The sequence below is a fragment of the Daucus carota genome, chromosome 5 (assembly GCF_001625215.2).
Source record: "Daucus carota subsp. sativus chromosome 5, DH1 v3.0, whole genome shotgun sequence".
Classification (NCBI taxonomy): Eukaryota; Viridiplantae; Streptophyta; class Magnoliopsida; order Apiales; family Apiaceae; genus Daucus; species Daucus carota.
In genome coordinates this window covers 28,716,398-28,742,885 of record NC_030385.2, presented here as the reverse complement: position 1 = coordinate 28,742,885, position 26,488 = coordinate 28,716,398, and the positions used below count along the sequence as shown (strand labels likewise).

General features: G+C 35.1%; 4 protein-coding genes across 7 annotated transcripts; 2 read left to right on the top strand and 2 right to left on the bottom strand.

Moving 5' to 3' along the window:
* The first annotated feature begins 2,651 nt into the window (after positions 1–2,651).
* LOC108223506 (calmodulin-binding receptor-like cytoplasmic kinase 3) lies at positions 2,652–7,920 on the top strand. 3 transcript variants are annotated; one of them, XM_064094633.1, is made up of 7 exons: positions 2,652–2,838; positions 3,871–4,110; positions 4,622–4,884; positions 5,723–5,888; positions 5,973–6,062; positions 6,147–6,445; positions 7,509–7,920. In XM_064094633.1, the coding sequence occupies exons 1-7, from the start codon at positions 2,667–2,669 to the stop codon at positions 7,722–7,724; spliced, it is 1,446 nt and encodes a 481-aa protein (XP_063950703.1). In that variant the 5' UTR covers positions 2,652–2,666; the 3' UTR covers positions 7,725–7,920. The 3 variants fall into 3 exon arrangements, with proteins under 3 accessions (XP_063950703.1, XP_017253295.1, XP_063950704.1); XM_017397806.2 differs by having other exon boundaries at positions 2,817–3,778; XM_064094634.1 differs by lacking the exon at positions 2,652–2,838 and adding an exon at positions 2,883–3,020.
* A 454-nt stretch (positions 7,921–8,374) lies between these two features.
* Positions 8,375–12,619, bottom strand: LOC108219709 (putative chloride channel-like protein CLC-g). Its single transcript, XM_017393210.2, has 7 exons — positions 12,305–12,619; positions 11,912–12,112; positions 11,643–11,820; positions 11,099–11,361; positions 10,364–10,633; positions 9,118–10,246; positions 8,375–8,847 (listed from the first exon to the last, which is right to left on the bottom strand). The coding sequence occupies exons 1-7, from the start codon at positions 12,439–12,441 to the stop codon at positions 8,713–8,715; spliced, it is 2,313 nt and encodes a 770-aa protein (XP_017248699.1). The 5' UTR covers positions 12,442–12,619; the 3' UTR covers positions 8,375–8,712.
* Positions 12,620–18,445: 5,826 nt separating this feature from the next.
* LOC108223589 (translocase of chloroplast 90, chloroplastic) lies at positions 18,446–22,783 on the top strand. Of its 2 annotated transcripts, none has more exons than XM_017397910.2 (3): positions 18,446–18,706; positions 19,516–19,644; positions 20,130–22,783. In XM_017397910.2, the coding sequence occupies exons 2-3, from the start codon at positions 19,521–19,523 to the stop codon at positions 22,397–22,399; spliced, it is 2,394 nt and encodes a 797-aa protein (XP_017253399.1). In that variant the 5' UTR covers positions 18,446–18,706; positions 19,516–19,520; the 3' UTR covers positions 22,400–22,783. The 2 variants fall into 2 exon arrangements, with proteins under 2 accessions (XP_017253399.1, XP_063949559.1); XM_064093489.1 differs by having other exon boundaries at positions 18,453–18,706; positions 19,516–19,698.
* An 858-nt stretch (positions 22,784–23,641) lies between these two features.
* LOC108220198 (heparanase-like protein 3) lies at positions 23,642–26,488 on the bottom strand. The gene is made up of 9 exons (XM_017393891.2): positions 26,137–26,488; positions 25,809–25,845; positions 25,524–25,707; positions 25,282–25,427; positions 24,962–25,189; positions 24,700–24,883; positions 24,465–24,590; positions 24,271–24,370; positions 23,642–24,195 (listed from the first exon to the last, which is right to left on the bottom strand). The coding sequence occupies exons 1-9, from the start codon at positions 26,380–26,382 to the stop codon at positions 23,824–23,826; spliced, it is 1,623 nt and encodes a 540-aa protein (XP_017249380.1). The 5' UTR covers positions 26,383–26,488; the 3' UTR covers positions 23,642–23,823.

Genomic DNA, 26,488 nt, shown 5'->3' with positions numbered 1-26,488 from the left:
AATGATTTTATAATATACAATGTACTTTTTTATAAAAAACAAAATACTAACTCCTAATATACTAATAAAATGATATTATCTCATATTTTCAACATTAAATGATATTAAAATTGATTTATAACATAAATAAAAGATAATTTTAATATTATAAAATATATTATATCACAATATAATTATAATCGACCAATAAAAATAATTTTTTTTAATTATAATAATATTATAAAAGATATCTATTTTTAGTTATTTATTTAGTATAATATATATAAACATATTATTTTTTTATATATATACACAATCGGGAACGGGGAGACACTAATCCCCGACCCCGCCCCGATTCCCGAATTTTTAATAAAACTTTACCCGATCCCCGCCCCGCCCCCGAAAAATTTCCCAAATCCTCGACCCGAACGGGACGGGGATCGGATCGGGGTCGAGCGGGGCGGGGTGAATGCCCATCCCTAGGTGAATATCAAAAATTAAACAGATTCTTGCATGTGAGTGCATGTGCACAAGTATTAACAGATAATATCCCCCATCATGTTTTTTTCTGAAAAAATTACGTATACATTATGAAAATATTAATTAGATAAAAATTTCTCACTTGTATTTCTAATAAATGCATGAATGTAGACTATTATTCAATCTTTATTAAATGTTATTATACAACTTTTAAGAAAGATGATTTTAGAATAATGTTAATATATTTGTGTTAGAAACTAAAATTGGACAAGTATTATGAGACAAATTTTTTTTGCCCAAAAAAAGATTTTTATTGTGGGACGGAGGTATTATTAGTTTAATTAAGTACGTGACCTGGATGTCCGGCCTGCTTATTATTATGTTTTAAATTGAGTAATATTGATTCTTTGAGATCGTTGAGACGAGGTTAATTTTGCAATGTGCAAGTTTTTTCTTTAATTCATCAGCGATCGGAAGAAACTTCATAAATTCAAAGTCTTAAGATTGTGGAACGAGAAATAGGAACTAGTCCTAAACTCTCCACTTTGGAATGAACTCTTACAAGAAGAAGCATTTCCAGATTTTCTTATATATTTTTTACTATACAATTTTGCAAAAGAAACTCATAGAAAAACTGTATCATGTTTGGTCTAATGTATTTATAAGAAATAGACGTTTTTCAAAAATATAATTACAACTAAATGACCGAAATGAAAAAGATTCATCATATGTTCAACAAGAAGATTCTTTTTCTGTTTACTTTGAAAAATAGACAGTACTATATTATTCGGTCCATCTCGTGTATATTGTTCTTGTTCCAACTGCAGGTTTCTGGGGACTGGGGAGCATGATTCTTAGATTTTAGGTAGGCTAGCACTCATATTAATTTGAGCTAGTTACTTTAATTTAGATTGCACTACACTTAAAAGAAACAAAATATCGAACAAATAACAATTGTATACATTAACTTCTTCTTTTTTTTTTAATAGTTTTGTATACATTAACTTGTTCGTTAGTTCCAACTTTGATTTAAATTATACATCAGATATATCCATTTTAAAGTTCAACAAAAGCAACCCAAGTCATTATTAGTAGGATTAATAATAAGGTTCTAATGGCCCTAAAATCATCATTAGACAATTATCAAAAATTAATACATATTTTAATATAAAATAAAAATTATTTTTATAATACTGAAATACATCAAATTTTTATATTTAATAAATATATATACGATTTTAGATAGCTTTCTTAAAATCGACTATACATAATGGTAATTGTTAGTATCTAATTACAAATAATTTCGAGTCACTTTTCTATTTCTAAGGAATAATTAGCTAAGCACTAGTATTAATTTCTAAAGAAGATTAGAAAACTAAATTAGTCCGTAACTAAATGGCGCGAAACATCTTATACATTTCCAGGGGTGTATTGGATTGGGATTTTAAAGCATTTTTTTTAATGAAATCCGAGGGTATTCGATTGGGGTTGTTTGAAATCCATTAAAATCTTGAGGTATTTAATTAGGTTTTTGAATTATGCTACAAAATCCGATGGTATTTGATTGAGATTGTTTAAAATTCATTAAAATCCGATGATATTCTGCTATGTACTAGCGACTTCTCTAACATATTCAATTGAGATTGTTTAAAATCCATTAAAATCTGATGGTATTCAAATGCTGATGGATTTTTTTGGACTTCATAAAATGATAGATTTTGTGGCTTTTCAGTGTATTTTGAGTTTTTTGAAATCACATCAAAATCAATGATATTTTGAAACATTGTGCTTAAATCCTATCAACTCTGCGACATTTTATCAAGAATCCGCACAAAATCAAAATTACACACAATCCATTAAAATTCATAAACTAAAAATAATCCATTAAAATTCCAATCAAATACACCCCTCTTCATTTGAGTGACATTTGAGTGCCAGCCCAGCGTGACCACTCCATGATCCAAGCAATTATAGCTTACGAAGCCGAAGCCGAAGCCGTGTTTGGGTCATCCATTCCACCAGCTGCCTCGCCACTTTCCCTTTTCGTTGACTCGCAATTTCCGATCATCAACCAAGTCTAAATTTTTGCCATGAAAAATAAACCTGTAAATAAAGGTGTTATATTTTTTAAATAATAAAATACGTTCAAATCTATCATTTCTTCTTGTGCATATAAACAGGGCCAGTGTAAATAAATACATGGTAACATGGATGTACATTGTATTACCGTGTTATGTGTTACATCACAGCCATGGCCCACCATTTTTCTATTAGGCCGGTTTTTGTGCTTATTATTATTCCCATTAATTTTTAATAATAAAATAAATCTTAAGCCAAGACTTTCTGTTACAACTCAGAACTCAGCCGCCTTTATCTCAGGTTTGATTTTCTTACCACAAACCATATTCAAAGAGTTAATTATTGTGAATTTAGGACATATGTACCTTTTTTTTTATGTATATATGTCCAACTACTTTAATAAACTGTCTTGTCGTATTGGGTTATTGAATTCAGCTCTTTTCTTACATGGGTTCTTCTTGTTTGATGATTTGGTGAATTGGGTATCTTAAAGCTTGTTTCTTTTAAAATAGTTCTATGTTGTTAGCTTGTTTGATGATCAACTTATGTAAAAGCCCCTGAAAGTTATCAGCTTTACTTTATCTGTTAGCTGTATGATACTTTAGTTTCTTGAATTATGTTGATTGGAAATTTCGTAGAATCTGTTTTATAGAATTGGAAATTGATTGATATTGGGCCATGCTTGTTCAAATTATCATTGTTTTGTTAGGCACTTAGGTTGCATCTTTTCTTTTTGTTGGGTTTGAAGACTTTTGGTTTACTCGAGCAGTGATTGTGGAAATTGTGCTTGCCTGTTAGGATCACTTTCCAATTCCTTAAAGATCGAAAATTCGAAGAATTCTATGTCTCATATATTGTAGATTACCAGTTTAGTGAATTGCACAGACAGAATTCTTTGTGTGTTGTAAGAATCGAAAATTTTTGTGATCCTTTTCATTGATTTAGTGGTGAAAGATGAAGCGTGTATATAAGGTATTTCTGAGAAGGGCAGTAGTTCTGTTGAGCTTCTTGTTGTTGGTTCAGTTTCCAGCAGTATTTTCCTCCAGGTTGATTCAGCCAGCTTCATGTGGTACATATAGGGTTCGTTCTTTAAGTAATTCTGGCCAGGAATTGTTTTACATAAATGACAAATTAGTGGACAGACAGTTATTCTGTAAAACCCTAAAGCTCTATGTGTCAAACCATTGCTTCATCGGTACAAAAATTGTGAACCGCTACTGTGTGTTGAATCTTGCATTAGGTATATACTATGTTTAATTGTTTTATGATATCTTCGAAATGCTTGTACACTACTTATGTTCTGTTTAAATATAAGTTGGTGCTATCTTGCAGATGAGCTACCCTTGGAGGCTGCAAGAAAACTTTTGCAAGGATCAATCACAGTAGAAACTTCAAAACATCATAAAAGTCTTCCTGTTGAAGAGAATGAGCACAAACCTGTGCTGAACCCTAAAAGTTTGGCTATGGCAGTGCCAGGAATGTTTGTTCTATGCTGTGCTTTTCTTTGCCCTTGCTTTCGTGCCAGAAGAAAAGAATCAGAACATACTGTGCTTTCAAAAGAACCAGTTTCAAGTGAGTTCAAAAAAAAACTCGGAACAGTTTTTTATATTAAAGAAAGGCCTACGTAGTGAGGCTGACAACCTTGTTAATACATGTGATATATGCATGCTCTTTTAAAGAGGCTTGCTTCAATTGGTTGGAAGACATGGGCCGCTTCTTTTCTGGACATAAATTTTTAATTTTAATTCCTTAATCACATACCACAACAACTTTACTAATGAATGCTCATTTCTCCTACTCGTATCTTTGACTAATTTTGTCATTAAAAAAAAAAAAATTTGTTCTGTATCTTTCTTCAGGTTTTACTCTTTTATTCTTCTTTCCACAATTTCTTCAAGTTTTTCCTTCCAAACAATGGAGTCTTCATGATTAATTTCTGTGTAACTTCTCTTTGTCTCAATTAGTAATATATGATTTTATTTTGCATCCATGTTATAGTTTCTATGCATATCTTTTGCATGAATGTTTTACCTTGGTCATTCTTCAATATCACACACAAATTAACTTTGTATTGTTCTTGCAGTTGATTCTATGTCCTCCTTAGAGATGAATTCTGTTTCTGAGAAAGTTCCTGCCAGTCCGATGCGAGTGCCACCAAGCCCTTCGAGGTTCTCCATGTCTCCGAAACTTAACAGGGTTGGGTCAGTTCATCTAAGCATGAGTCAGGCTGCTACCGCTACACAAAATTTCTCGCCATCACTTCGATTAGGTGAAGGAGGTTTTGGGACAGTGTACAAAGGCAAACTCCGAGATGGTCAGGTTGTTGCCATAAAACGAGCAAAGAAGGTAAGCTAAAAATTTTCATGAACTACATTACTAATCTTACTGGAATTATACACTAGCTTATGCAGGCAGTTGTTCACATTCGGCTTCTAGGGAGTTTTGGGGGAGGGGCAGGGTAATCTTATAGAAATGGTTGAATTATCTATAAGATCAGACTTCAGAGTAACATATTACAGATATTCACTTTGAAGCTTGAAAATTTGATTTAATAAGGATATAGTTTAGGGCTTTTACTATAATACGGCGGAATTTGGTCACTTGTTTATAACTTCTGAGTCCATTTGTGGAAAGCAACTGCCTCCACATTGTTCTTTTTGGAGAATCCATGTCTGATGTGTATGGGTATGATAGGTTATTACTTGTAAAACCAACAGTTCCACATTGATGGAGAATCCATATCTGATGTGTACGAATATGGTTGAATACAATTTCCAGAACCCAAGGAAGAGACTAGCTTTCATGAAAGATATTACTCCATATTATAATGCTGGATATGTAGGCTGTTCTATGAATTTTCTAATGCTCTGTTTAGATCTCCCTCTTTTTGGCATCAGGGTTTCAAAATGTAAGAAATTGATGTTTTCACTTGATGAAATTTTCATCTAGTCGTTGCTTGCTATACTTTTATCAAGCATATATAACTGCATAACTGATTAATTGCCATGGAGTTCTGCTCAAATACTATCTGTATGAGGCTTGCAATATTGATGAAGATAAAAATACAGAGACCAGCATATTCACTATGCCTATCATTTCCTTGAGCATGCTGTGTTCAAGGTCTATACGGGCCATTTTTTGCTTTCTATACCGTTATATTCACACTCAAACAAAATATCAACAGGAACATTTTGAAGCAATGAAACTTGAATTCAAAACTGAGGTCGAACTTCTAGCCAAAATCGATCATCGGAATCTAGTGAAGCTGCTTGGTTATGTTGATAAAGGAAATGATTGTCTTATTATCACTGAGTTTGTGCCTAATGGTACTTTAAGAGACCACTTGGACGGTAAGGTTTCAAATTTAAGGGACTCGAGCACACTCCAATCTCAGTTTTAGGCTTAAAGCTCAGATGTTTTGCTGCTTCTTGCAGGTTTGCGAGGAAATCCCCTGGATTTTAATCAGCGACTTGAGATCTCCATTGATGTTGCTCATGGCTTGACTTATCTCCATCAATACGCAGGTTTTTAAGAATCTCAAGATAAAAAGTATTCTTTGTTACTATTTTTTGGATCATTCTAAACTAATTTTCTGTATCTTGCAACAGAAAAGAAAATTATCCACCGAGACGTTAAGTCGACCAATATTCTTCTGACCGAGAGCATGCGAGCCAAAGTTGCTGATTTCGGGTTTGCGAGGCTTGGAGATATGGAGTCTGATAAGACCCATGTGTCGACAAAAGTAAAAGGAACAGTTGGTTACCTTGACCCCGAGTATATGAAGACATTTCAACTGACGCCAAAAAGTGATGTATATTCTTTTGGTGTTTTGATGTTAGAGATTCTGACAGGCCGTCGGCCTGTGGAGCCAAAGCGAGCACCTGAAGAGAGGGTGACGATTAGATGGGTAAGTTTCTTACTGCCACTATCAGTATATATTATATTGTAAGCATATGTGGCTATGCGAGAGATGTCTATGCTGCATGCTGTACATAAGTATACACATGGGAAGCTTCCAAACATGTTACTTTAGTTATAAGTTCTGATCCATGTAGAATATAAGGAACATAGTCTAACTGAGAGAAAGCAATGAACTCAGCGCAATTACATGGCCAATTTGTTTATTTGTGACCCAATTCTTTCAGACGCTTAAAATTCCGGAGAATATTCATTCTCCCCTGCTAAACCTAAAATAAAATTAGGAATAAAGGTTGTATGTCTGATAGGGTTGACTTCAACAAAATGGCTAACCTTGCGTCAGCTCACCGTTCAGTTTTGGCTAGGTTGGTTCAAATTTCAGTACCTAAGGAGAACACTTTCCGGGGTGAATGCCCATATGATTGTTTGCTCAAAGTTATTTGTATATTGAGTTTAACATTATGATTACTGGAAGAGTTTATTGTATAGAAAACCTAGTAAAACTTGTACATTTATGTATGATGGGTGATTAGAGTGAAGCCACTACTACCAAAGGCTTAGGCCAAAGGCTCAACATCGTGCACAAGCCATGGTGAACATTGTTTGCTACCTTATTGGATTGAAGCTGATTTACCGACCCAAAAGTTCAAGTAGGTCAAGGACTCAAATCTGTATGACATTAGGAGCACAATTTGGTCCAGAAGCTTGAATGTTAGGAGCACAATTTGGTTCAGAAGCTTGAATGCAGCCTCAGTTTTATGACACCCTTAATGCTATAGTTGCCTATATGGGATCCTTGTTACTAAGAAGTAAGAAGTAAGAACTAGTTTCAGGTGATCACTCATGTCACATCCCACATCTTAAATCAAATGAACAGTTACATTTGGAAACTTGTTATATTATTCATATCATGCCTGGTGCAAATTCTAGTCTACATATTTGTTTTAGATGATGCTGGCTTATGGTTCCATGTAAGATGCATGAGAAGATCTTTGTGATAATTTTATTGTCCTCCCAAGTTTTGAATGAAATTATTATAAATGGTTGAACAGGCTTTTACGAAGTACGAGAACGGAAACATGAAGGAAATATTGGACCCTTCCATGGGGGCAACTGTGGACAGAGATACATTGAAGAAAATGTTTGATTTGGCATTCCGTTGTGTGGCACCTACACGAGCTGATCGACCAGAAATGAAAACAGTGGGAGAGCAGTTGTGGGGGATTAGAATGGACTACCTTAGAAGCAAAAGAATAGGAAATTATTAAAATTAAAAAAGATTTCTTTACTAGTATTTCCATATTCTATGACCATTGCTGGGGGGGGGGGGTGAATGTTGTGAGAAAGTTAGCTGGGTTCTCTACCTTATTCTTTAGTGTAAGATCTTGTAACAGATTGGGAGATATTAGAAATGTAAGCATATATCAGTCGTGTAATGATATGCTGTTGCAACTGCAAAGACTATGACATGAGTGTAAATTATTGAGGCTTTTGAAATCAACTTGTTCAATTGTTATTTCTGTTACAAAAAAGGGTGGTTTGAAATAAAAGACATACCAGATGAAATTATCCCATGCAACTGAATTCTACAAGCCAAGGAAAATCACTTTAATCGTCTTTATTGCATATCATGAAAATTGGATTGCATGGAATATCTACTTGATGATAGCGTATATCCAAAGTTTACACTCTATTTTTCTGTTGACAGATTAAGGAACGTTTGGATAGTGCGTAAGAATGAAAATTGGGAATAGGAAGGAGGAATATGAGAACGGATATCCCCATTGATTTCATACAACAAAATTGTTAATTCAAACACCAATATATGGGTTTGAGATTCCGATTCTTGTTAATCAGACTACCTAAAAGTTGAACAGAAACTACATAAACCTCAAGTGAAGCTAATTTCGGACCAAAATGGTAAGAACGCAAGGACAGAATATGTACTTGCAGGTCTACATAGATCTAGCATTCTAAAATCAAATTCGATGTGGCAGAAATTGTAGCTAGCTAAAATACAGAAATTGTAGCTAGCTAAAATATTTACTTAAAAAAGGTAAAAATCTTAACTAAAGAGTTGTAATTATGAAAAAGTTGTGATAATCTTAACATCTCTATCATCTTTCTATTCTGTATTCTACAAGTAAATTCACAATAGAATCTTCATCTGGCCCTTTAAGGTTAATGATGTAAAGCTTTGTGCACAAATTTGGTCACAAGTGAACCCCTATACTGAGCTCTCAGGCTGAGGCGCCACTAAACCCTTCTGTCCGTTTGCGAGAAGTTGATCCTTAATCTTCTCCACCTGCTACTTGACAACATCGGGTGCAGACCCAGTATATGTTCTGGCATGAAATCATGCCTTGTCAATATGCCCACCACTGGCCATTTCTGCATTTAAGATAAAACGGAGTTTATAAGCAATTACTAGGTAAAAAAACGAAAACTAGAAAATCACATATGGAATTGAATCTAAAGATGGAGGAGAAGTAGGTTTAAGTAAGAAGGAACAGTGTAGGACAGCAGCTTTAGTAACTATTAACAACAAATCTTATGACAGACTTGCATTAAATTAAATGAATGGCTCCGTAATTTAGAAAAAGTATATACAATAAGTTTCCTACAAATTGAAGTCAAGAATATGCAGGATAAGATTCTTACGCCGGATATCTTGGGTATCACCATCAGATGTCTCAGACCAACTTCTCGAAAAAGTATGAGTGCCTTCGCTAATGACATCGACTCCACAACAGTATAAGGTGAAGCATTGGTGTACGGATGCAAGTCGATATACATCTCCATCTCTTCTGCAGTCAACTTAATTTCTTCTATGTTGTCACGCTTGCTAAGACCTTTCTTGGCAAAATCATTTGCTGAGAAGTGCTTGAAAGCACTAATATCTGTTCGCACAGGAGTAAGCAAGAAAGCTTTTTTCTTTAACAATGTCATAAGATGAGCACGAAGGATCAGACCAAATAATACAGGGGATTCAGAAAATGGAGCTTCATCTATCACAGGAAAACCATTATGCCCTGTAGTCTTCAGAACATGTACTATATTACCAACCTTCTCAATGCCATGAAAGAGCTGTAGTGGACCTGTGACAACATCTCCAACTGTCAACTGTCTCATGTATGGTTCAGCATGAGTTTCTAGATATGGGAAGCCCTTTAACTTCATAATAAGATCATATATATTTTCATCGAACGCATCAGCTACTGTCTTAGAAATCAGAAGGACAATCATTATCAGCGGTAACAACAGAAGATTATTGGTTAATTCTAAGATAATGACACATAATGAAACAGTCATCCTCATCGATCCCCCAAGAAATGAAGCGGAACCTAGGACCGCAAAAAGACCATGGTTTAAATTTGAATGTGAACCAACCAACATTCCAACAAAGCGTCCATAAGAAGCGCCGGTCACAATTACGGGAACAAAGAGACCAGCAGGAGCGACGATTCCATAACTAAAGATACTGAGGAAGAAGCAGGTGATGAAAAATAAGATAATTGATGTGTGTTGGAATTCAGCGTCGGTGTCTTTACTAAATAAGTTTTTGATTGCATCGTCATTTGTGTTAAAAAAGAGGCTTGCAAGATCATTGTAATGACCAGGTTGACACTGAAACTTCTTGTAATTACCAGATCGACCAATTGTTGGGCAAGGTTCTGATGCATCAGCAGGGCAAGGCTGGCAAGATGCAAGCCACGGTAATCCAAACAGAAGACAGGATGTAAGAATGGAAATCGAGCAAGCAAGAAGTATCTTATAAGCAATGCCTTTTCTGCAAAATCAATAAATAATATTAGAACTAGGTTTCACAAAATAGGTAGCCATCATGTTTTTAGTAAAATTTTCTTGATGCATAGAAGGTGAACACAAAAAAGATTTTGGAACTTACTCATTAATCAGATTGTACAACCGGAGTACCTTTTCCAAAATATAATTGTACAAACTCCCCAAAATACCTCCTATGACTCCAAGAAGAAGAACCGGAGGAACATCAGAAAGATGATAAGTTACATTAGCGGAGGTCACATCATACATTATAAGACCCCCAGTTCCAAATAGTCCACATCTGCCGCTCAAACAGATATCAATTAATGCCCGGAGCACAATGGCGACAACAGCTGTTGTGAAGAAAGATCTCCATACAAGTGCACTTCTCCACCTGCAAACTTTTGTGTTACTGTATGATCCTAAAAGGTCCAATTTACACAATGGATCCTAACATTGAAGGCTGCAAATATACGAATGTTAATAAAAGATACAGGGCCACAGTATTTCCATATTCTAACTGACAGAAAGAGAAACCACATTAATTGTTACGCTAACAAGTTTGTGAGAAGCCTAAGGAACGTGAGTGCCGATTTATTATGCCAGGGAGACCTAATTAAATGAAAAATTCATGCTTGCGCGAAATGAAATAGGCAGTTTACTATCACAGTCCAATTTCTAGTCAACCAAAAGGACTTCCGACAAAAAAACACTTTTATCACGCAATTCCAAACATATTTTAACCGACAAGAGAACTGATTTGGACTTATTATATTATGTTTGAAGACTTATTTTACAAAAAAATAACAATGTTGTTGACGCAAACACAGATTTTGGAAGAAGCATGTATTATCAATACCAAGATGCCATTTCTTCAAGAGCAAACAGCACACCACCAACCGGGGCACGAAAAGCAGCAGCCATCCCAGCAGCAGAGCCACATGTGACAAGATCTCTCCTGTCTCGGTCGTTCTTGAAATATCGTAACCATCTCCATGTTAATTTATATTTCTTAGACCCTCCCTGACCTGTGATTGCAGCAATGCATGCTCCAGTATGCACCATTGGTCCTGCCTTTCCAACGTGAAGAGATGACGAGACAGCAGCAATGCTACCGACTATCTGCGCATGATCAGTATAGCAAACGAGTAGAAAAAATAAGAGAGAACCTGAGGTAGATGAAATAAACTTATAAGCAACACTAAACAAGCACAACATGATCCACTCAAAACCATTAGTTTCTCTTTTTGTAGGTTTAGGCAGTATGGAATAATGATGGTGGTGCATGTCCCTTTTATCTACTGACCTTTAACCTAGTTACTCTAAGTTTCGATAAATCAAAAATTCAACTTTTCAAGTACTGACTTGTTGGAAATGAATTAAATAGCTGCAATGGCTATTACCTTAACAAGAAGTGTTTTGAGAGAGAAAATAGCTGGAGCATCAACGCCATTCAAGTAAGCCTTAACTTCAGGAATGCCAGAACCGGCAGCTTCGGGAGCAATAAAAGCAGTAATTAAACAAGCAAACAAGGTAAGACCAAAATTGGAAGCAGCAAACACAGCAAAGGCCGACGCAAACCTGTCACAATCCTCCACAATTCAATCAAACTAGTAGCATCAACATAATCACACACACATTCATAAACAAGTGTAAAGGAAAGATGCATTACTTTTGAGCTAACATCATATTGGAAGTGACAACGAACTTCATGCCAGCGAGATTCTCGACAGCAAGATTGTTACAGAAAGCAATAGCACTAACAATGAATCCGATCAACAAACAAAGTATCCATTTCATGAACACATATTGAACAAACTGTACTTTGCCTCTACTCCTCCAGTCTTCCTTGAACAACTCATTCTCATTTATCCTAACCATCATATTCAACGAACAACTAATTATTTACTACAGATCAAATTTAAACAAACACAGACGAATAAATAAATTGAGAGAGAGGGAGAGAGAGTGGGAGAGAGAGAGAGAGAGAGAGAGAGAGAGAGAGAGAGAGAGAGAGAGAGAGTGGGAGTGGGGGGGAGAGAGAGAGAGAGAGAGAGAGAGAGACTCATAGTCGAGGCTTTCGATAGGACAGAGATTGGAGCCGACGATGGCAACTTGAGAGGTGAGGTTGGAAGGTGATCGGTGGAGCAGGAGTGGCTGGGTGACGTAATCCTCGTTTCCGTTCACGTCGGCGGTAGACATGACTCCGATGTGATTACTACTAATAACTAAATTAAAGTAATTAGAGGCCAAACATTATGAGTAATGTGAGCTTAGTGTGGTCGGGGAGAACAAAAAGAGTCTGCTGCTGCTTCTTGTTGAGTTCTTCAAGTCGGAGAACAACAACAACGTTAATTAATTACAGTAACACTTGGGAGCCCTCTTAAGTGGTGATAAGTCTCAACTTAAATGAGCAGGACCGGTCTAATGTCGCATGTGGGGGTTTTGTATGTTTTTGTTTATACACTTGCACCTTTTTGTTTTTCCTTCCTCATAAATAAAATAATACCCCCAAAAAGATATGTCACCCTTGCATGCTTATCCTCTTTATTTAACTTTTTTTCTTCACCGAGAACAAAAAACTTTTTTTTTTTTTTTAAACTACCAAGAACAAAAAACTTATTTTAAACAAGTTCGGATAAAATTTTATGAGACTTCGATCAATTTCGTCCGAAATCCTGGATTCGACCTAAGACTATAATCATAATTAGCAAAAAAAAAAGTTGTTCTTTAATTGCAAAAACACAACAAATCTATTTAAATTGGATATTTTTTAAAATAAACATTCTAGGCAATTTCTATGGATAATTTTAGAAAATGCGAGAAACTCTTGGAATCGTTTCAAAATATTCTCAAATACTACAGTATAATTGGCAGGAATTTTAATAATAATGTAGGACTGCAGGACCGGTGTAGATATGTCCAAAAAACAAAATAAAATATGTGTGTTATCACATCAGTTACATGAAAAAATATAAAAAGTATCTCGCATTGCTCAAAATTTTATTATTTGTCTATAAATATTAATTTATCACTTTGTTTCCCTTTTCTTTTTTCTGTCTCATCTCTCCTTAAAATTAGCTATTCCTTATAGAATTACGGTAAAGATAAAAAGTAAAATTCGATACTTGGCTAGTTATCTGATAAAAGTTAACAGGAACGTATTTTTCTTAGTTGAAGCAAGCACAAGTCCAAGAAGTGCCAGAACGCCTTCTTCTTCATTTATCCCTGACGTTATAAAAGTAAATGACAGCTAGTCACCTTCGCAAAGCTTAGCATCACACAGGAAATTTCGCTTTGGCCGAGTTTTAAGACTGCAGCCTCTTGTCTTCGCCCATCGACGTGCAACAAGCCAATCAAAAGGGTAGCTTACGTATTTTACGTTTTTATCCCAGGAATAATTAAATATAGCAAAAAAAAAAAAAAAATTGAAGACTATGGAGTGTATAACATTTGAGAGAAAAACTAACAGAAGTGATAACAAGAGTATATTAAAAGCGATTTTAACACCTTGATTAACAATAACAAATCTGCCTAATCAAGAAAATGCAGCAAAATAATCCTAGTTGTAGGAGTTGGTATGCTGTGTTCACAAATCCAACTACTAGAAGACAAGATTTTACAAAGCTTTTATTAGGCTAGCCCGATCGAAAGCTAATTAATCACAAAATTTTAGTTGCGATGATTAATATCTTTTTTTGATAAAGCGATGATTAATATCTTAAACGAGTGCTTAAATTGTATGTGTATAAAACTCTTTTAGTGTAACTGGAATTAATTTTTTATGTTATGTAGTTCTTGTTAAACTTTTATATCATAAAAGTGAGATTTATAAATTGTACTATTTTCTCCATGAAGCTCGGCGGCTGATCTTAGTATTAGGTACAGTAAATCAGTTTTTAATACTTGAGCTGACCATCATTTCAAAATGGTTTCCTCGGTTAGGAGTAAGGTTTCTCTCTTGCTAATTATTAATTCTGGATTAGGTAAAACGTTAATTTTTATAATGCTACTTTGTATAATTAATCGTTTTTAATTTCTTTTTTACTTACAGCTTGATTAGTTGTACCAGCATCATACTGTCATGCATGAAAGTCTGAATACATGAGAAAACATAAAATGACAAATAGGATAACATCAGTAATTTTAAGAGGTTAGTTGACCCCAGATCTAGTTGAGCTAAAGTACATTTTTTAACGATTTCCCATAAATGAGTTTTTAATCCTTTGGTTCCCTGCGGCGAGGATTTTAAACTCTGTAGATTTGCTTTAAACCCGCACCAAACTATCAAGAATACTCCCTCCGTTTCAAAAATATGACGTTTTGACTTTTTACGCACATTTCAAAGTGTTTTGACCAAGCACCTAGAATCATCATTTTTTTTAAAAAAATTTATACTTTAAAATTTTGACTATATATTTTTATTTAAAAAATAAAATTTTAAAAATAATAAATATAAGTACATGGTCAAAGGATTTTAAACTATGTGCAAAAAGTCAAAGCGTCATACATCTTGAAACGAAGAGAGTATTATACAACTACATTAATTATAAACTATATCACTATTTGACCATTCAAGTTTCCTCTATTATACACATGAATCACCTAGTTCAAAAATGGTTGGTTCGAGCATCAAAATTTACTGAACTGGATCGAGCGATCATAAATTTACTGACCATAAATCAGAAAATTATGATTCTATTTTATCACCTCTCTTCTCTTCTCGGTATTTTTGTATAATAATCTTTTTCCTCCACTTTAGACTTTCATTTAAATTAACTTGAATTAAATATCAAACTAGTAATGTTGGTAGATAACTGTTTCTATAACCAAAAATTTTCCCTGATTTATATAATTTTTTAAACATAATTATGATAGGTATGTCTCTATATTTTTTAATACTGCTATTAAACACTTCACACTGGTTGTTAACAAACATATCACTGTGAATGAGCAGTTCTTGTCGATTGACTTTTGAATTCTGCCATAAGTCAATCATGACATTTGGGAGCAATTTGTAAAATTAAAGAAAATGAAACATATGTGATGCTTAAATTATGAAAATACTATAAAAAAATCATTTTATTCATGTGCATATTCAAAACCTAATCTGTAGTGACCCTATAGATAGATTTCTAAAATAATTGTCTTAAAACAATGCCCTTGAATTTCTTGTGCATATTTTGGTACAAATGCATTACACAAAATCTATGTTCTGCATTTGATACCATTTATTCTAAGACATTAATCAGTTCCTACGCACCAAACAAGAATTCAATTATAAATGTCATGACATATTAATATAAATGCACTATTTAAATGAAAAGAGACATACCTTCTGTCTATTAAAAATGAAGGTTTATTCAGCATCATTTTGAATATTCAAACCTCACCTAAATAAATTCAAAATCCAACTCTAAAAATCTATGATCTTAGTTTGTACAAATACCCATGCAATGGGGTACATGCCATCATTGGCATCCACTCCCACCGCAGCTAACAACTGACCACCAAAAGGGCACTTAAGGCGACACTCATCCAAGCCAACAATGTGCCGACAGAACTGCACAGAGACCTGTTTCAATGGTCCAAAGCAGACATAAATCCTCATGAACCTATCCCTATTTGTTTCCGGCTCTGGATTCTTAGTTAGAATCTTCATTGTGCTTTCAGGAATGACCCTCTTCACTTCACATCCATAATCCAATACTTGATCAAATTGTAGTTCATAAGTGCATTGATCTTAATTAATGCTCCAATCTTGGCTTTGTAGACAAAGTGCTTGGAGACCTCACACTTTAAATCATAAAAAAATTTCTTGTGAAAATTCTTGACCAGTCATTCTGGATTCATTCTTAATTCTTTCTCATAATACTAAGCTATTCAATTAGAGTTAATCTGTTTCTTATGGAAGGTGGGCATGTAAGTGTGTTTATTCATCAAAGATCTTATTTGATAGGTGATGCTCTTGTTAAGTGCAGAAGCATACACTTTCCATTTGCAAGGCTCTTTATGAATGTTGTAGAACTATTAAACAAACCCTAACTCAAAAACTGGGTCTTTCCATATCAGTATCTTCATTAAACCCGGGGAAGTTTGACTCTTCATCATCAGTTGAGTTACAAGCCATTCTTTATTCATCAGATACAACATAAACACTTGAATTATCGGTATCTACATTGTCATCCATGTCGTCATCATTTTTTTCCTTATCAACATTCTTCCCCTCTCTTTGTTTTTTTAGATTTTTTATTTTTGTCAGTAGTGTTTTTCTCAATATTTGCATGATGATTTTCATGAAAATTATCATAGTCTTCATGGACTATCCTATTAGCATTCTTGTCAAATATTAGATCATCATCACTAATGTCCTTGTTGGACTCATCCGAATGAAAACTCTCACTACCACCCTCAGATTGATCAGCCACATACTCATTATCAATCTCATCATCATCAGAAAAATCTTTACACAATCCCTCCAAATCTCTTACTTTCTTCTAAATCTATTTTTGCTTGTGTTGATTCTAGGAAAGGATTTTGCATAAGTATTTCTTCTTGTGATGACCCCATATCATATTCTCTAGCAATTGCTGGCATTCTTATGACATATATCTCCACATAGTCAAACTTAGGTTTGATCATTTGACGCATTTTCAAGATATAAACATCACTTTCTAACTCAAACAAACCAAAATCTAATGTGGTGCCTGACAAGTACACCACAATCTAAAATACCCCCTTTCAGAACAACAAGAGACAATCATTGTGTTTAACTCTAGCAAGCTCATTTGATCAGCATCGCAGAAATCAATATAGTACACAGATTCACCATCATATAACTTAGGGTTTTCTTCTAATTCCTTTCCAAATGCAACTTTTTTGTGAATTATTCTTCTAGAACTTAAATACATATACAAAACAAATTAACACAGGACGATATATTACTATCATCACAACTAAGTGATATCATACACTCACATACCAAATACTAATTGATCTCATATACTAACATTCCAATTATAACAAATATTCCGATTTCAAAAAAATATCACAAAATATCAATAGGCGCAACTAATACTAACACAAATATACATATTTCAAAAAAAATATCAAGCAAAACTAGTACTAACACATTACATTTGTTAACACTAAAACCCAAAAAATTTAAGCAAAACAATGACCAAATATGCATGCATAAATATAACAACTGAAAGATTAGAGTACTTCACTGACACCATACATGAGGCCTGTACTTGTCCATTTCATCTTTTCCCCTGGTTATCCACGTCATTTATGTTGTCATTACAACTCATTTTGGAGTTTGGGGCTATAGGGTTTAGTTTTGAAGGAAAATGTAATGAACACGAGCTCGACTATTATTGAAGTGTTTTTACACAGACAAGCACTCGTTAAAACTGTTATACTCCTTAATTTAACTTTTGTCCAAAACTGAAACGTTCATCTATATTATTTGACGGAATGTAATCGGGCAATAATAAAATAATTGATTGGTACATTATTCATGTAAGTAAATATTTAATAAGTAAATATTTAGGCCATCTCCATGTTAAATTAAAATAGTGTAGCTGCAATAAAGTCATAACGTAATAATAATTTAGACAAGAATGACATCTAAATCGTTTTGCATATTAATACTCCCTCTGTCCCTCTCATTTCTTTATAGTTACTATTTTGGGGCGTCCCTCTCATTTCTTTACGTTACTATAAATAGTAAATTTTTCTCATCATTACACCCACTATCTTCCCCTACTATCTCATATTTAACAATAAAAACTACTATTACACCCACTACTTTCCTCCACTATCTCAAATCTATTATTAAATATTGATAGGTCCCGCCACTTTACCCACTTTTCATCTAAATTTACTCATTTTTTATACATTGTCTTGGTTTCCGTGTCCCCCTCCAATGTAAACAATTGAGGAGGACGGAGGGAGTATAAGATAAGAACCTTATTTCTATAATTCTATACATATTTGTTTTTATAAATTTTATAATAATAATAAATTAAATTTGATAACTTATCATAAAAAATAAAAAATATACACGCTTAACATAAATAAATTTTAAATATTTTTAATGTGTAACATAAAAGTTTTAATATATTTTAGAAAAAGAAAATCCTATGTGGGCTATTGAAGGAAGGCACAACAACGTCGTTTTGGCCTGTCTGATCTAGAAAATCTCGAGATACTAATATTGTTGTTTTGTCCCCAAATGTTATCGTCAAATTAGGTCAGACAAAAGATAAGGGCGCTTCTCTCCTTGCACTTCGAATCTTCTCTTCCTCAGTTCTTAAATTCCTTGATATTCCAATACAAACATATTAATTCTGTTGGGGATTTAGAATGATTATGTACTACATGTGATCAACAAGGTTGTAGACTCAAGCTGCTCAAAACTACCTAGCCCATCACTTGGGTTTGGTCCCAACTCTTAGTTAAGGTAAAACAATCACTCTTTTGTCTCAAAGTTTTGATTTTGTGACGAGGGTTCCTTTTTTTTTATATTTTGGTTGTGTTATGTAATGAATTATGGGCTGTGAATGTTAAATTCTTTAAGGTATTGGTTGATTATAGTGATACAATTACTTCCTGATATGAAAATGTTAGGGCAATATGTTTCTAGGTTCCTGACATCATAAAATTGAGTAATAATTAGTGTAATCTTGCACTGTTATTAGCTGCTCCCAAGCTTAATTACTTATTTTATCAAGTGTTGCTGACTGCAATTATGTCTTGATAGCCCTTCAAGACTGGAAGGGTATATTGCGTGTAGAATTGTAGCATACTATATGTTGATGAAATGTGACGTAACAAAATTAAACAGGAGTAAAGTTATCTATTTGTCAGGGTCTAATGCCTTCTTTTTCTGGTTTGTCATAGCAATTTACGTCATTCTACTTGCCATCAGTGTTGCACCTCAGTGTCAAAAAACCGACACCGTGAACAGAGGCATCTCTTGTCCAGGGTTCTTGCAAATGATTGTTTTCGTAAGCTGGAAATTTATGCTGTTCAATGTTGCTCTTAGAAACCCCCCCAAAAACCCATTATGCGAGAGTGTAAATCTTGTTATAAGTTTTCTTAATACGTGAAAATGTTTTTACTATTTGGTTTACTTTTTAAAAATGCATATGTTGTTACGCTTTGATACTTTCTTAAGCATCAGATTCAAATTCAGTCTCTTAGCGTTCAAGCTTGGTGGTTACTGAGAGCACATTCAAATTATACATTCTCTTAAATTCTGACTTGCAGGAAGCATGATGAGCGTTAAAGATTGGATATTTTCTCAGTTATTATCCAAGTCTTTTGCATCAGCAAGACCACTGTCAGGCGGTACCTTTTTTGAGGAGGAATCCGTACATGACGAGTCGGCAGATAGAGGTAGCTACTTGGCCACTGCCGCCAACAATTTATTGAAAAAATTATGTAAATTCCGTAAGCGTCTTATATTCCTGTTTGTATCCTTTCTTAATTCTCTTTTTCTCTCTATTACTTGAATCTACACATTCCATGGTTCTCTATTCGTTAAAATAAGTGCCATCAGCCCATCACTAAGACAAAGCTATATGTAGATAAGATATTTCTTACATAAACCGATCTGTATTTTCGACAAACTGCCAAGATCTTACTAGTTACTAGTTTGCCACGTACCACGTATCTAGCTGCATATTCATATTTATCTTTTCAATATTTGAGAAGCTGTACCTATTACATAAAAAGTAAAACGTGTACATACCTATCACGTAAAAAGGAAAACGACAAAACATGTATGATATATTTCAGTTTTTTTAGCCCTTTTTGGTTATATTAATCACATTTCGTCGTAAGTTTATTAATCTATTATCTTGTTTTAACTTTCCAATTAGGTTCTGCACAGACGGCCAATTTGATGCATGTTTCTTCTGTTGCTGAAACTTCTGTTTTTTCCGGTGGAAACCCAGAATATCATAACCATCCCTCTTCACAGCTAAATGTGGTTGAGAACTCTTCAAGTCAGCCTCGTTCTGTTAATATAGACAGAGAATTGGATACATTGTCGAAGATTGAGAGCCTTCAAATTAAATTTTTGCGTCTTCTCCAACGACTTGGGCATATGCAGGACAATCTTTTGGTGGCAAAGGTATTATACCGGATACACCTGGCAATTTTACTATCGGCAGGGGAATCAGATTTAAAAAGAGCTAACATTAGACGTGATACAGCTAGAGCAATAGCTGCAGAGCAAGAGACGTCTGGTGTTCCTGAATTGGACTTCTCATTTAGGGTGCTTGTCCTGGGGAAAACAGGTGTTGGCAAAAGCTCAACTATCAATTCCATATTTGATGAAACCAAAGTCATGACTGATGCATTCCATCCTGCCACTGATAGGGTCCAAGAAATTGCAGGTACTTTTAATGGAATAAAGATATCTTTCATTGATACTCCTGGCCTGCTGCCTTCCTCTACAGGGACAGTCAGGAAAAATAGGAAGATTCTGTACAATGTAAAGAAATTTCTGAGAAAGCACCCTGCAGACATGGTTTTATATTTTGAACGCCTTGATTTGATCAACAATGGTTACAGTGATTACCCACTATTGAAGCTGATAACTGAAGTCTTTGGTTCTGCCATATGGTTTAACACAATTATTGTAATGACCCATTCATCCTCTGGTCTTCCAGAGGGAGCCAATGGGTATGCTGTCACTTACGAATCGTACGTGGCTCAGTGCACAAATCTGGTTCAACACTATATCCACCAAGCTGTTGCTGATACTAAGCTTGAAAATCCAGTGGTCCTTGTGGAAAATCATGCTCAATGTAGGACTGATATCAACGGAGAGAAAATTCTGCCTAATGGACAGGCTTGGAGATTCCAGTTCTTTCTGTTATGCATGTGCACCAAAATTCTGGCTGATGTTAATACTCTTTTGAAATTCCAAGACAGTATAGAATTAGGGCCACCTAGCAATCAGCGATTGCCTTCTCTTCCCCATCTTCTGTCAGCATTTCTTCGACATCATATTATGAGCAACACTGGAGACAATAATGATATTGATAAACTATCTCTTTCTGATATCGAGGACGACGAATGTGATGAGTATGAACAGTTACCTCCTATCCGAATCCTGACAAAGTCTCAGTTTAAGAAACTGACCAATGATCAGAAAAAGGACTATCTTGATGAGCTGGATTACAGGGAGACCCTTTTTCTGAAGAAACAATTAAAAGAGGAGATTTGCACAAGGGAAAAGAAATATATCAAGGGTGAGGCTTCGGCTATTGATGGTTCTGATAATTTGGAAGAGACTCCAGAACCTGTTGCATTACCAGATATGGCAGTCCCCTTAAGTTTTGATCCAGATTACCCTGTACATAGATACCGTTGTGTCATAACAAGTGATCAGTGGCTTGCAAGACCTGTGCTTGATCCCCATGGATGGGATCATGATATTGGCTTTGATGGAATCAATCTAGACACGACTGCAGAATTAAGAAGAAACGTTTTTGCCTCGGTAAGTGGACAGATGAGCAAGGACAAGCAAGATTTCAATATACAATCCCAGTGTGCTGCAGCCTTCATACATCCAGGAGGGCCCACTTGTGGAGTAGGAGTAGATGTGCAATCTTCTGGTGCCGAAATGATCTACACTGTTCATGGCAACACAAAGCTGAGGACTTTAAAACACAATTTCACCGAATGTGGTCTTTCTGCTACATCTTTTGGAAACAAGTACTTTTTTGGTGCCAAACTCGAAGATGGCATTTCAGTTGGCAAGAGATTAAAGTTCGTAATCAATGGTGGCCGAATGGGTGGTCTTGGACAGGCAGCTTATGGTGGGAGCATTGAAACTACTTTTAGGGGGAAGGACTACCCTGTTAGGAATGACAAGGTGAGTCTGGCAATGACAGTGACGTCTTTGAACAATGAAACAATTTTCGGCGGTAATATACAGTCTGACTTCAGATTAGGGCGGGGAACTAATTTTTCGGTTAATGCAAATATAAACAGCAGGCAAATGGGCCAGCTTTGTATAAAGACAAGTAGTTCTGAGCACATGGAAATATCTCTGATCGCAGTAGTTACAATCTTCAGGGCTCTAATGAGAAAAATGGCAATTGGTGACTCCAGCAATGAGAAGCTGAAGATTGGATGAATTTTATATTCTGCTTTGTTTTGTTTTCGAGAAATTATTGCTGCTGAGGTCTTTAAGCAGTTTTGGTCGTCTGGGGGATGCTAAAGTGGTACAAGTTTTTGGCCAAGGGCCTTTAAGTTTAAATTAAATGCCTATTGGTCATTGGAGAGTTTCAGGCTAAAAAAGCAAGAATCAATTTGTACATTTGTTCCTTTGTGTACATGTAGCTCTAAAGCCTGTGATCGATATCTGTATCTTTTTAGGATTTTGGATTATGTCGTGTTTGATTGGGGTTGGGATACATCTAGCTTTAAATTATGTTATGACTGTACACTTAGTTAAAGAGAATATCCATGTTTATGATATTTGTAACAATTAGAAAGATATACAACTTTATTTAGAATATTTGCGGCTGCTCTTTAGTTTTTGTAACTGCTTCTGTACCGGTTAACAGGTTCTTGTAATTTGAAGTCCCTGCATTATTGATGTTCTCAAATTTGTGGAAGAAACGCTTTTTCAAGTTTTCTGCAAATAGTTATCTAAAATGATGTAGCTGCAGCAGCATGAAGCCAGAAGATTATTTAATATTATCCAGGGATTCATTGCACATTTGCAATGACTTGAGTGGGCTGGAAACCGAGCTGTCTGCCATTTTACACTGATCAGTGTGACTGTTGAGCTTTTGATCATGCTTGAGCTCAGAGCTCAACTGAGTCTTACTTTTTAAGTTTGAAGTTCAGTTCGACAGGAGTTTAATATGTTGGAGTTAAAACTTAAAAACTGAGATCAATTCTATTACTGTCTCGTAACAAAAGCTCGAATGTGATTAATCCGGGTCGAGTTCAACTCGATTAAAATTGTAATATATGTTTATTGAATGCTTATGTAATATTATATTAAAAATATAAAAAGTAAAAGCTCTATCAGTCTCGTAAAACGATTAATTTGAAATTCGAGAATTGGATCTCCAGCTCCACTCATTATTGTCGAGATAAAATTTGAAAATTTTAGCAAATGAGTTTTTGTTAACGGAAAAGCTTGACCCACCTTTATTGTATACTCGTGTTACAAAAATACCAATCCATACAATACCCAAGACAATAATCCATTCAGACCAAAATCAAATATTTATGAGTTCTTAAAGAGTCTTGGTGTCCGCCATCAAGTGTTCACGACGCGTTAACTGGCCTAATGCTTTCAAGGGCACGTGATGGTCGGGACGAGGACCCTTTTCTTAGAATTATTATCTTACATGAAACATAGTAATGTAAATAGAATTTTTAAAGAGATAATAAACGCAATGTAAGCAAGTTTTCTACAATGTGTTGCATGCCTTGCAATTTTGGGCATGCATTCCTTTATTTCCAGTGTACATATGTAGTATAGCTTAAGCACCAAGCTGTGGTTGTGGTGTCATGAAAGTGTGGAAACAATTATTCCCCCACTCACTTGCAAGCGGGGAGAAGTACATTTGGTAGGTGAACGAATACGATAGAATAAGGAGCAACACTAATAGGCTCTGATACTTTTACATCAACTGGAACTAATGGTGGTATGTCTCCAGATGAAGTTAAAGTTAAAGGCCGTCCATTAAGAAGCATTGTCTGACTATGTAAATCCCCGTCTTTCGCTGTCAGATGGTACTCTTTTCTTGTTTTCCTTCTGTCAATTTCATCTCCAGTTAGCTGCATAAGCAACTTTGATCTTTGATATTGGAACCCTTGTTTACTTTTCTGCGATGAGGTCTTGCTGAAGGTCGGTGTTATCTGAACTGTTGTGCTGTTATCAAGATTGATCAATAGCATTGTGATACCATTCTGCAATGTGAAATAGTTTGTGAGATCTTGCTACAATCTTTGAGTTCTTGTGTACATAATGGAAAGGTAACTTACAGATTGTTTTGCACAGTGAGTGTAAGCACGGAGTTTCTTTGTTCCAGAAAAGCTAGTAGATAGAACTTTTCTTCCCATCAACCGGTGCCAAAGAAGAGCACTGCAAGGACGTAAACGTATCAGTACTCAGAACACGGCCTTAATATTTAGCTGCAATAGCTTTTATGGTCTAATGTAGATTTCAATTTAATGACCTGTAGAAATCAGGATTAGGGACAAAGCTTTGTGTGTTGAGTAGACCATAGTTTCCGCCTATCAGTGTTTGTCTGCAGTACGTCTTTGTATCGTAAGTTGCAGCCATACCAAGCTGATCCAAATACCTGACATGATATTGTATGAGAAAGACAACAACATTATGTGATTTTATAAAAACGATTTCAGAAGTTCAAGAAGGTAGAACTTTTTATACTGTAGAGATAGAAATAGTACCAAAAACTATACACAAATGCATTGGACACGAGATCGTGACCACTATTGTATGCCCCTCCAGACTCACCAACCCATGCTGATGCCTGTGAACTCTTCACTATGCTCTGGAGTTGTTTAAAGGTATCAGCTATGCCATCAAGATAAGATGGATCAAGAATCCGTTCAACAAGGTGTTGATCAACTCCTACAAATAAGCGAATATGATAAGCATTCGCACACAAGTTCTATGTTGAAAACAAATCTTATGCCTACTACATGTTACCTGCGCCAAGATTATAGATATGATGAGTAACAGCATTCAGCTTAGGTGTTTTGCTTACGAATTCTTTGAACCAATTTGCATCAAAGAATCCTCCGGGTGCTATAATTTGTGGCTGAAATTCTTCACCCTTGTATATATCTTGGACCAGATTAATCAGAGAGATTGTGTCCAAAGAGTATTGATCTGCTGCAACTCTTACACCAATTCCAGTGCCACTTAACTCGTTTCCTGAAAAGATTTGAGCATGAGAGTCTTGTATTATATTGCAAGTGCTTTTATCATGTCCATTGTGAGTATAAGAATAGGCGAAAGCTACTTACCAAACTCCCAACCTTGAATCCTGTAGTTCTTTTTGACAGTATACTGTATGAAAGATTCTGCATTTGTGGAATCCCATTTTCCAACAGCAGAACCAGAACGTATAGATCTTCCATTGAGGGCGTTTAATCCAAAAATGATCTTGGCGCTAAACATAATATGTAATCAAAAGTCATATACAGCTCACAGAGCTTACGAAGTATCAAGATAAAAGAGCTTTGAAAACATCTAGACTGCTTCTTACCCAGATTTTTGGAAGAAAAGATTGAGTTCATCCCATCTGTGCAATGGTAGGCAGCCCTGAGCAAAACCAAAAATCTCTGAAGATTTATTAACAAAAGGTGTGCAAGGTTGAGCATGATCCTCGGTTTCGTATATGAGTTTATCCTGCAAGCTCCCACCTAATCTAATCTTTAATGGTGAAAAAGCTGCATCAATATCATACTAGTCAATCAAACTCTCCTTGATCATTAGAAATGTGGTCATTATTGAAGTTATCAGATTAAAAATATTTGAGAAGATTAAGTACCTTTGATGGCTTTTAAGAAAATCTCATTGCTAAGATCCTGCAAGAAAAGAAGAACCATCAAAGCAATAGAGAAATCAGTACCCCAACAAATTCATAATGTTTTCAAAATCAAGATACCAGCAATTCACTCTGCACAACATTTTTACATGAACTATGCCACCTTCACAGTACTTACCGAAACATTTAACTATATCATGCATTAAACAAAGGACAAGAAATCGCCTTAAATTAGACGGCACTAAGTAAAATCTAATGCAGCACATACATACAGAGGTTCCAGAAAAATTGCGACGTATTAGTATCTAACTAGGATAAGCAAAATAGGTACCAATGTAAGTAGAGAAGTCTTTCCCCAACTACAAGTCCCATAATCACATTTTTCAGGTGGCCACCAATCCAAAGTGGCACAAACATAATCATCATCTACAACTGCAATGGCATTTCTACCATCTACAGAAACAGTGCCTGTAGTAGTACTATCATCCTGTGAACAAACACTGATGAAAAATAAATGAATGAAACAGACCAACATGAGAATCCTCATTGGCAAACCTAAACAGCCCATTTTTAACATGTTATCAAGTCTATGATTAATGATTCATATCATCTTTATTTATAGCCACTCATCATTGGAGGAGGCAAACATAGCATGGGAGTCTGATCAAGTTGGGTCCATTTAT